This window comes from Thalassophryne amazonica, chromosome 14, assembly GCF_902500255.1.
Source record: "Thalassophryne amazonica chromosome 14, fThaAma1.1, whole genome shotgun sequence".
Taxonomy (NCBI): domain Eukaryota; kingdom Metazoa; phylum Chordata; class Actinopteri; order Batrachoidiformes; family Batrachoididae; genus Thalassophryne; species Thalassophryne amazonica.
The window spans coordinates 84,434,871-84,447,007 of record NC_047116.1 but is presented as its reverse complement, the minus strand read 5'-3'; the positions used below and the strand labels follow the sequence as shown (position 1 = coordinate 84,447,007).

At 41.0% G+C, this 12,137-nt stretch overlaps 1 protein-coding gene across 1 annotated transcript in view; it reads right to left on the bottom strand.

Moving 5' to 3' along the window:
• il10rb (interleukin 10 receptor, beta) overlaps positions 1–6,724 on the bottom strand; it is a 30,309-nt gene extending 23,585 nt beyond the window's left edge. Inside the window, 1 exon segment of the mRNA XM_034186966.1 lies at positions 6,626–6,724. Within this exon segment, the coding sequence (XP_034042857.1) occupies positions 6,626–6,680 (55 nt within the window). The 5' untranslated portion in view covers positions 6,681–6,724.
• Between the last annotated feature and the right edge of the window lie 5,413 nt (positions 6,725–12,137).

Genomic DNA, 12,137 nt, shown 5'->3' with positions numbered 1-12,137 from the left:
CTGTGTGGAGCCGGGACCGTCGTGTGCACTCTCTCTGGTTATCACAAGAGCTGGACATCAACCATTTTCCGGCAGATTTCACTTTTAACAAGAGATTTTGTGATGGAAAGCCGAGCGGAGGCTTCGCGCGTCACGACCGATTTGCTGATGGAGCGAGACAAAGGAACACCTCCGCTTTGGTCTCACAGGAGGGCTTTGAGATGGCGTTCAGACAGCTGTCGGTGGTTTTTCCATCGAGTGATTATCCGAGAAATTGTGGATGTGCCTGGACATGCCAGAACATGTCCCGTGAGGCTTCATCACGGTGTTGCTGTGCACCATGCCGCACCGCGCGAAGCATCCGCTCCTCTTTCCATGACAAAAACTCCTGTAACAGTGGAATGTGCCATTCATTTCCAAACTGGACGCTGTGTTTTATCCGGGACGTCGTCTGACAAGCACAGGAATTGTGAAAAGACGTGGACATCAGCACTTTTTCGGCACATTGACACAGACGTGCGGGGGAATTCCGCGCGTCGCGGCGATGCCGCAAAGCAACGCCGTGATGAAGCCTCACGGGACATGTTCTGGCATGTCCAGGCACATCCACAATTTCTCGGATAATCACTCGATGGAAAAACCACCGACAGCTGTCTGAACGCCATCTCAAAGCCGTCCTGTGAGACCAAAACGGAGGTGTTCCTTTGTCTCGCTCCATCAGCAAATCCATCGTGACGCGCGAAGCCTTCGCTCAGCTTTCCATGACAAAATCTCGTTAAAAGTGAAATCTGCCGGACAATGGTTGATGTCCAGCTCTTGTGATAACCAGAGAAAGTGCACACGACGGTCCGGCTCCACAGAGCCATCCGTTTAGAAATGATCCGGCGGTTTGTGGCTCTTGATGGTGGCACGGAGCGCGGCGCACCGAGCGTCCTTAAAGCCGTCCTTAAAGCTGTAGTAACAGTCCTTATTCTCTGTGAAGCCTGTAAAATTTTTTCACCGAAAGCCAGATAAATTTTTCGAATGGTTTCCAGCTGCCAGTCTCTAACAGTTTCTGAAAAAATTCTGATGGAAAAAAAAAGTCCAAATCATTCCGCCATTTCCTGACAATGAAAATCCGCCGAGGGGGCTGGACCACTCCTCACTCAAAGCCTGCTCACAGGCGAATGACGCAACCGACAGGTGTGGAAAACTCACGCATGCGCACGAGGGTTCAAGCTTGTCTGACGCAATCACACGTGATTCAAATCCATATGGTTTTTGAAAAAATAATAAGGTCGGATACTTTTCTATTAGACCTCATATTTGTAGATCATCCTCTGTGCATTTACAGGTACTGATGAGACAAATTTTACTCCATAGAAAGTTAGCTTCGAGTTGGAATAGAATAGATGTGTATTGTCATTGCATTTCTGCACTGAAATTGTAATGGTTCTTTCCAAACAGCTATACACAACAAAAAAAAACAACACAGCAGCTTCAAAAACAATCTAACAGCTTCATGAGATGGCAAGACCTTCTTAAAATACAAAAATAAAGTCAACATGCTCCAAAACGTCTGCAAAATGTCTTGTAAATGACTCCAGTGGTGTGATCGGGTTACAAAAACCAGCATTTTCAGTTTTAGAGGTGTTTATTTCTCGCTAGCTTTTACATAAGATATGACAAGAAGATATATTTACACACAAACAAAACAGAGTTTTGCAGCTAGTTACCAGCCTGTGATGTCACCATGCTAATGTCTGAGAAATGTCTTGCAAATAAGTTCAGAGGTGTTATTAGGTTCTAAAATGCCATTTCTTTTTCACATCAAATACATTACAGGCCATTTACCATGATAGGTTGAAATGGCTGTGCCAACAGAGGAGAGAGACAGATCAGCCCCATTAACTTCTCCCTATCAGTTTCCATTTGAGAAATGAAAAAGAAAAAAAAAGGAAGCTCTGCTGACTGGAATTTGCCTCTTTAGCCTTAATCAACTCTACAAATAAAAACTGTTTCAAGGAAAGCTAGAAAGACAACAACAACTGCAAAAGCAATTGCTGCATTCCATTTACCTTGGATCTTGTAAGTCTCGACTGGGAATGACGTCACACAGGTAAATGTGCTCGAGTTCCCAAACAGCGTTGGGCTTTGGACCAGAGGATCCTGGGTTCAAATCCCAGCCTGACCTGGAAAATCACTAAGGGCCCTTGGGGAAGGTCCTTAATCCCCTAGTTGCTCCCGGTGTGTAGTGGACACCTTGCATTGCAGCAGCCTCACATCGGGGTGAATGTGAGGCATTAGTGTGTAAAGCGCTTTGAGCGTCTGATGCAGATGGAAAAGCGCTATATAAATGCAGTCCATTTAACTGCACTCCAATCATCTTAGTGACAGATATCTGAAGTCTAAAAATCAGCTGGACACGCCAAAGCTGGGAAAATCCCTTTGCAGCAACTAACATTATATCAGACTGCACTCAGGTCAGGCATGTGAGCAATCATGCTCTGGTGCTGCATCACCACACTACAGAAGCACATCAAGTACTGGATGGCAACCAACCAGTCCATCATTCAGCACCTCTGAAAAGTATGTTTCTAGCTGCTGCAGCATGCATGCATGCATACTAGGGATGGGTATTGATATGATTTTATTGACATTAATGCCATAGAAGGGATCGCTGTTTGCTTCAGCCTTTCCTGCGCATGTGCACACAGACCAGTAGGCAGAAAACTCCAGACTCCAAGCAGATGCAGTAAGAAAACGCACGGGAAGATTACTTCAGTCTACGTGTCAACTCTTGATTCCGAATATCGAAAGCAATATTGTGAGAAATTAAATCTTTAACCAAACAACAACAAAAAAAACAAACCACCACAAGGAGATGGCCGCTTTAGTTATACAACCCCTGGCAAAAATTATGGAATCACCGGCCTCGGAGGATGTTCATTCAGTTTAATTTTGTAGAAAAAAAGGAGATCACAGACATGACACAAAACTAAAGTCATTTCAAATGACAACTTTCTGGCTTTAAGAAACACTATAAGAAATCAGGAAAGAAAATAGTGGTAGTCAGTAACGGTTACTTTTTTAGACCAAGCAGAGGGAAAAAAAAATATGGACTCACTCAATTCTGAGGAAAAAATTATGGAATCATGAAAAACAAAAGAACGCTCCAACACATCACTAGTATTTTGTTGCACCACCGCTGGCTTTTATAACAGCTTGCAGTCTCTGAGGCATGGACTTAATGAGTGACAAACAGTACTCTTCATCAATCTGGCTCCAACTTTCTCTGATTGCTGTTGCCAGATCAGCTTTGCAGGTTGGAGCCTTGTCATGGACCATTTTCTTCAACTTCCACCAAAGATTTTCAATTGGATTAAAATCCGGACTATTTGCAGGCCATGACATTGACCCTATGTGTCTTTTTGCAAGGAATGTTTTCACAGTTTTTGCTCTATGGCAAGATGCATTATCCTCTTGAAAAATGATTTCATCATCCCCAAACATCCTTTCAATTGATGGGATAAGAAAAGTGTCCAAAATATCAACGTAAACTTGCATTTATTGATGATGTAATGATGGCCATCTCCCCAGTGCCTTTACCTGACATGCAGCCCCATATCATCAATAACTGTGGAAATTTACATGTTCTCTTCAGGCAGTCATCTTTATAAATCTCATTGGAACGGCACCAAACAAAAGTTCCAGCATCATCACCTTGCCCAATGCAGATTCGAGATTCATCACTGAATATGACTTTCATCCAGTCATCCACAGTCCACAATTGCTTTTCCTTAGCCCATTATAACCTTGTTTTTTTCTGTTTAGGTTGATTATATACACCTGTGTGGATCACATGACTTCCCAAAAATAAGATAAAAAAAAAAGCCACACACACACACACACAAGACTCAGACACAAACCACGCGCGCGCAGACACACGCACACCAGCTAGAACCGAACTATGGGTTCCTGGACGTCTCTGTGCTTCATTTCTTCCGTGGCTTACAGTCATTTTGACACCGGTGAGTCCAACTTTTCACTTTGTGTTCATCCGTTTGTCTGCAAAATCGCTCTTTTGCACATGTTAAACTGTGCTTGATTTCAAAAGAATGAACTGAAAATCAGATTGTTGTTGCAGCCCTCATAATAACTTCAGTCACAGCCTATCGCCTAAATGTGAAGCTGCACAGAGAAAACCAAAAGAAAAAAATAAATACAGAAGGGGAGGTTTGTTTTTAATGTGATGAATTCGAACACAGGGTGAGCTCATGTGATCCCATCTTCTACCTGTACTGGACACAATTCTGAGCCAAACCACACCTGATCCTTCAGACTAAATGCTTGCAAAGTGAAAATCTTTCAAACGGACTATCATCCATCTGGATGTGATGTTTTTTATACACAGTGCTGATCTGTGAGCATGTGATGGATATCAGGGGTCAAAATACATTTTTTAACCTACTTGCACTGGTGCCAGTAACAAAATAATTACTTGCACCACAAAAAAGTTACTTGCACAACCAAGTCAGTCTTATATCAACCTTAAAACTCCTCCTCTGATGTGTCAGACTCTTCCTCTCTGGAGAGAGTTTGCCACTGCTGCTGCTCTCCCCTCAGTTTTTTTTTTTCACGTGCGCGCGAACGAATTGTCTGAAGATTATTTTATTTATTAACTACACAGATGTATAATAAAACAAATGGTGACTGGTTTATAACACAATTATGACAGAATTTCAGGGGAGAGGGAGAGAGAGAGGAACTACAGAGCCCTGAAGTGTCATCGCAAAATGTTTTGCATGTGGAGCGAATGTGCGCACGTTTTATGATACTGTGCGCTCGTTTTAAGTATTGTTTGAGTAAAACAAGGGCACGATCTACTTAAACATGGCCACAATTTGTAAAACGTGCACTCAATATTGTCTTGACACATAAATGTTGGCTATTAGCCAACAAACCAGCAAACAGTGTAATACATTGCCCCATTAGAAATGGATCTGGTCAGGGTATATCATCTTGGTTTGGGAACACTAGGACATACAGAGAATGCCAGCTGCCCAGCATGGCATCATCTGGAGTTTAAGCACATTAAAAAGGATGCTGAGGGTGAATTAAGCGTCTCCCCGTCGTGAGGATGACAATTTAGGTCATATTATGGAGTTCATTTTGAACGAAAGGAAAACGTGCGCACGAATTATCACAGCCAGGAAAACGTGCACACGTTTTATTAATTTGAGAGCATGGTTTATTAATTCATGGGCTCAATTAACGGAAAACCTGTGCACAAATTATCATGGCCAGGAAAAAAATAAAAAATAAATAAGTCACTTTAAGTGACCTCTCTCGGGTTCCGTAATGGAACCGCAGCAGCAACCAATTTTTTTTTCCACGTGCGAGCGCGAACTAATCGTCCGTGAAGATAATTTTATTAACTACACAGATGTATAATAAAACAAATGGTGATTGATTTATAACAATAACAGAGTTTGAGGGCAGAGAGAGAGAGAGAGAGGAACCGCAGCCAGCCAGTTTTTTTTTCTTTTCTTTACATTGTGCGCTCGTTAACACAACAAATAGAGCACAGCAACTCGCTCCGTGTGTGAGTCATAATACGCAGGGAAGACGAAGACAACACACTGGAAATCATTTTTTTCCTTATTTATTCCTATTATTGATTCATTCTACTGTTGCTTATAGTTGATAAAACTTGGATAAAGTTACTTGCACCAGTGCAAGTGCAGTATAAAATTATGTGCACCGCTCGAATAATACGTGTGCAAACTAGCACTTGCACGTACTATTTCAAGCCCTGATCATTGAGTGCACGCTTCAAACGGTGACATCTTCAAATATTAAGCACAGTTAGTGGCTGCATAAGAGTTTTGTGCCTACCGGTGTGGCCCCGCCCAGCATGACATCATCGCGATTCCTATATCAATACCTCTTGTGAACTTTCTATGTACTAAAAGTAGGCTTTGCAGGTTTCCTATGTCAACAACAATTTATTGACTCTTAATGAAATTGGTCATTGGATCCTTGATCTTTGGACATCAATAAAATATATATATATATATATATATATATGTACATGTAACTGGTGATCTAACTTAGTTACTTTTAAAAGAGTAATCAGTAACTGGATTACTTTTTTAAAGTAATTGTGGCAACACTGATGTCATAAGGGAGAATAAAATATCAGGAGCAAGACAGACAGAACAAAAGATTTTATATATGTGTGTGTGTGATAAAAGATAAAAGTCATCTTCGTCCAAAATTAAAATCTTAGTTGAGCCTCACTGTGGGTCTATCGTGGTTATCAATCAATGCTAATTCATCTCTCGCAGATAAACTCGGTTGTAGCCAATACCTTTAGGTTAGAGTAGGGTGACCATATTTTGACAACCGAAAAACCAGGACACTCGACCTAGCAATGAGATACTCTGAAGTCTACTAAAAGACGCCTTATAATTTCAATACATTTAAAATATGCTTCCTCTGTATGGGTAGAAAATTGTTATATTACAAAGTACTATCTATATCCGAAGACACAAATTCAGATAGGCTTCTCAGAGAAACCAGGACATGTCCTGGGAAAACACTTTAATGTTAAAAAAAAAACAACAACGAAACTAGAGCTCTGTTAACTGGCAGTGGTACTTACCGGCAACGATAAGGAGACACCGAAAAACAAAACAGGCACCGAAAACGGCCAACATAATGAACACACCTTAATCGGCTCCGACAATGGCGTTTCTGTTTTTTCTTCTTCTGTTTCTTCTCCTTCGGCTTGTGTTTCTTCTTCTACGGCGTTTAACAGCAGCCGGCATCCTTATTTGGTGCATTGCCGCCACCTTCTGCATCCGTCCGTTATAGCAGAACAAAATCCTCGAGTTCAGTGTCTTTCAAGTATTTACACTGAACAAAAATATAAATATTTTTCCTCCGATTTTTCATGAGCTGAACCCAAAAATCGTAAACATTTTATACTGCTCACAAATCTGTCTCAATCTGTGTTAGTGAGCACTTCTCCCATTGCTGTGATAATCCGTCCCACCTCACAGCTGTGGCATATCAAGATGCTGATTAGACAGCATGATTATTGCACAGGTGTGCCTTAGGCTGGTCACACTAAAAGGCCACTCTGAAATGTGCACAGATGTGATTTTTGGTACGGGTGAACTGGGCAGCCACCCAGGGTGGCAATTTTTTTTCATATAAGTGTGTGTGTGTGTGTGTGTGTGTGTGTGTGTGTGTGTGTGTGTGTGTGTGTGTGTGTGTGTGTGTGTGTGTGTGTGATACCTGTACACGGTTATGTTGCTCGTTGTGGTTAACTGTTAAAAAAATGTGGAAAAGGTTAATTTACTGTGTGCATTGACCACAATCTTGTGCGTGTGTGAATATGCGTGTGCGTCTTAATGTGTTATGTTATATGTATGAGTTTATTGCCTCTGAAAACTCATTAAATTTACTTTTTAAAGAAAAACAAAGGTGTATGTTTAAAGCCCCTCCTATTTGCTATGAGGTGAGTAAATTACGTTTTATTTGAACGTTTATGGAGACGTGAATTTCTTAGACCCGTAGCCGTTATGGGGGGGGGGGGGGGGGGTTCATTTATGTGAAAAACTAAACATTTATATGCATGAGTGACGTGCACCAAAAGGAGCTAGCCTTGGTCTCCACGTCATGTCTGCAGCGCCGCTGCAGCAGCTCAGTAGCGAGTTAGCAGCTAAAGCATGGAAACAGTGAATTAACAGCTCAGAACGTACACAGAAACGTGCGACAATGTGCTTGAGCAATTCCACCGCTGCCACCAATGTAACTGAGCCGATGAGGGTTTGTTGCAGGAAGGTAGAGCATTAAAACACAGGACAACTGAAGACCGTTCGGTCGCAGCCAAACAGCTAGCTGCTTTAATGTGTGTTCCCGTTCTAACCACACATGGGTACATTGCCGCCTCCCGCCTCCCTTTCTACGGCAAACTAAACATGCCAAAATTAAACCACACACAACATAATGATAAATAAAAGCAAAGCGTCAGAAAGCCTGTTACATTAGAATGAGATTTTTTTTTTTTTTTTTAAATCGGGCAGCCATCGGCCCATTTATTGAACTGGCCACCGGGAAAACTCCCGGTACTCTGAATGGCCAATCCACCCCTAGGTGATATAACTCTTATGTTTGTTAGCCTTCTTGCTATGATGCTTGCTAAACCTGCCTCAACATAATCTTTTTTTCCCCACAGCAGACACAAAACTTAGGAAAAATCTCTCTTTTTTTTGTCATAATTTTTGAACTCATGGAGACTAACACTGAACAGTTTTCCTGTTTGTTTTTTTTAACTATTTCACCCTCTCTCTCTCTCTGTCTTTGTGTTAAACCAGCCTCAATGTAATTTTTTTTTTGAAAATACATACTTTTTCAATCTGAATGGAGTCAGATAGTATATATTTGCCAATTTTATGTATATAGTGTACGTTTAAGTTCTGATAACTTATACTGTTTTGTGCAGAATTACCTCATTGTCTTTTGGCAGTGTTGGAGGTGGGAGGAGATTGTGCCTCTATTGTTATAATAAAAATGTGTCTTTGTGCAAAAAAATGTTTTTGGGGGGGGGCTCGGAAGGGGTCTCGCATGTGGAGTAAATCGGTGTAGAACCACCATTGTCATAACTGCAGGATTTAAGATTTGAGATGAGGGAAATATCCATGAAAAAAATAGTCACACTCCGAGAATAGGTATGGAGAACATAAGAGGAAAAAGTATTCTCTTCCAGAAGTGTAAAGGAAGCACCAGGGGTCAGATGATTTATTAAAGTTAGAAGATTTACAGGGTGGGCCAATAAAATGTTACTTTTTGATCGTACACAAGTTTTTGAAATGAGAACTTATTTGAAAATTGTATTTACAGACTTGTAACAGAAGCATCAAATTAACATTTGAAACTAAAGGTTTCCCACTTTGTCTCTTGCTTTCCGGACAGTTCAATAATTGATGACATGTTCAATCAACACTCCTCTTCTTTGGATTACAGCTGCCACACATCTCAAGAGGGATTCTCCGAACTTCCTGACGGATGTTGGTCTTCATGGCCATAGTGGTCTGTGGGTTGTTGTAATTGCCTACGAATTAAAAAAGTAGTAACATTTTATTGGCCCACCCTGTACTTAAAGTTGTAGGTTTAGGAGATGAGCGGTCCAATGCCACAGCTATGAAACAGTTAAAATCACCTCCCAAAATTCGAGAATGCGAGTTGAGATTTGAGAGTTTGGAGAAAAAAAATGTACATCATCAATATTTGGGGCATCCACATTAGGTAGTGTGGCTAACTTACTGCCAAGTTTGCCTGAAATGATAACAAACCGTCCGTTACTGTCTGATATAATGTCAGAAGGCTCAAAGAGAATGTTCCTGTCAATAAGGATAGCTGTGCCTCTGGCCTAGAGTGAAAAATCTGGCCCATCCAAACCCAACCCAGAGTTCTTGAGGAAATACGACCCCAGCTTTAGGTTGCTTTAGATGAGAAAATACTTTGTTCCTTTTTACTGGATGATTTAATCCCTTGACATTCCAGCTGATGAAATTGAGATCACTCATCTAGATCCAGTAAAAAAAAAGAAGAAAGAAATGAGTAGCTTGAGTAAGCAAGGAAAAATAAAAAAGAAGAGAAAGGGGGGAAAAAAGAGGAAGAAAAAACCCCAAGAAACAACCACACTAGTTACTCCCTCCCCACCAACCTCACAACATTTAATACAAGAACTCTGAACAACATCCAGAACTCACCATGTTCAATCCACACTTATTTCCTTACGATTCTGACCCTTAACCTCTAGCTTAAGTTTACCCCCTCTGTCCATCCGACATTTGACTGAACAGTTATATGAATAAAAGTGTTTGGCATAACCAGAGGGCATACATACATAAATAAATACCAAGGCTGTCCAGTCAGGTTGAAGAGTCATGGAAAAATAATAATAATTAAAAAAGATACTGATGCAATCTGGTCAGTTTGAAGAATCATATGAAGAAGGATAAAAAAAGATGGATAACACAGAAGAGGAAGACTACAAACTAAAACTGGTACCAGTGCACTTCTATGTTGCTCAGGCATCATCTCACTTTCCAAGATTTACTAAAACAATCTGGTTAAAATTTCCACTGCCATCTCCATTTACAATGCTCAAAGTTTTTGGTCCTATGCAAAATTGGTCAAAACTATGTCACATTCAGTACGGCCATCACCTGGCCTAAAAATCAGTAAAACAGCTATATCTTCCTTAATATGTGAGGTAGAACTGTAATTTGTGAGCTGTCGAACTGAAAAGCATGGTTTTGTAGGGTCAGGCAATTGACTGGTGCCATTTAAACTAAGGCAAAATGCTTCAGAACCATCACAGGAAGGTGGTGGTGGCCATGGTAGCCAATCAGGGTACTCAGAATTGATGCAACACACATAAGGCAATGTTTGTGCATTTAAGAAAAGGTACACATGAAAAAAGTTTTATAATCATGTAATATCTTTATAAACATGGTCACAAAAGTTTCAGATAGCCTTATGATAGCCTTTTACAATTTACAAAGAAAGAAAAAAGTACTTGAAGCTATCAGGCAAGTGCCATCTGCAACATCCTAGATTTCATGTCAGTTAAAAGGTTATTTATTAGGTGTTACTGTAGGTTATTTATTAAGTTTCCAACTCCAATCCAATGGGTCAGTGCCCCTTTCCATGCCCAGCCAGAACCAGATGCCCATTCGTGAACAGAGCAGGCCGTGGCCTCAACTTTAACCAAATTCTGGGTCTTTTAGTGAAGCTTACGGCTAGTGGCCGGCGATCACCTTAGTTATTTCTTTTGTTTTTCTTGTTGCTTAATGCTGACAAATTACACTGTATTTGTCCTTCTGGTGCCTGATTGATTTTTTTCTTTTCTCTCTGTTTGAGGTGTGGCTCCATCCAGACATGGGTGTGGTATCTGTTCCAGAAACCCTCCAGTCCTATGCACCGGCAACATTTCCTGTATATTAGTTTTGTGAATTGTTTTCTAATTTGTGTTGGTAGCATGGCCCGAGCAGAGGGTCACCCCTTTGAGTCTGGTCTGCTTGAGGTTTCTTTCTCAGAGGGTTTTTCCTTACCACTGTCGCCTGATTGTATTAGGGTGTGGCACAAACCGGGTGGACACAAATGCAACCTCTCACAGCAGAAGCAGTTAGAATAAGGTTTAATTGTTGTAACAGACAGGGATTCAGTGCACAGGTGGTCCAGTAGCGAAGCAAAGGTACAGACAGGCGTAAGGCTGAGGCTTGGTCCAAGACACAGGCAGAGGTCAAAAAACACAGCGTGGTGGCAATCAGAGGCAGAGACAAAAACATGGTCGAGTACAAAACAAGGTCAAATACCAGCAGGCTGAATACAAGGCTAAACAAAGCAACATGTGAGGGCTGGAAAGTGAATAACATTCAACAATCTGGCAGGAGACTGTGAGGGTTTAAATAGTGTCTGGACTAATTATGGTGTGGAATGAGGAACAGGTGTGCAGAATGCTCTGGAAGGGGGCGTGACCAGGGAAGACAAAGATTAAGCCCTGTGCAAGATAGTGAAGGAAGGGAATGCACACAGTGGAGTGATGTAATACACAAAGATGTGTGAACAGGTACCAAGAGTGTGAGTGAATGAAAACACAAAGTGGACAGAATCAAAGTGTGAGACAGACAGGTGCAGTGGAGTGAGAACATTATCAGATGGACGTGAGGCCAAACTGAGAACAGAGCTAACACAGAATCAAAGGACAGAATATAATATAACTAGAATCAGGCAATAACATGAGAACTAATCAGGGAACAAATAAATACCAAAGTAAAACAAAACTGGAACTGACTAAGAAAACAAAGTGGCTGAACTAACTAAAGGAAAAACAGAGACTACATGATAACAGAAAACAAAACCCAACATTACAGCATAACTGATGAATAAATGACGTCAGCCATAGCTGACGTATGAAAAGTGAAAAAGAAACAAAGTGGCAATAAACAATAGAATAAACACATGATGAAAATAACTAATAAATCAAAGCTGGGGAAGAAGGTGAGAAAAAGAAAGAGGCAAATATATACCAAAACGTGACAGTGTGCTTGCCCTGGGGGCTGATAAGGTTAGACCTTACTTGTGTGAAGCACCTAGAG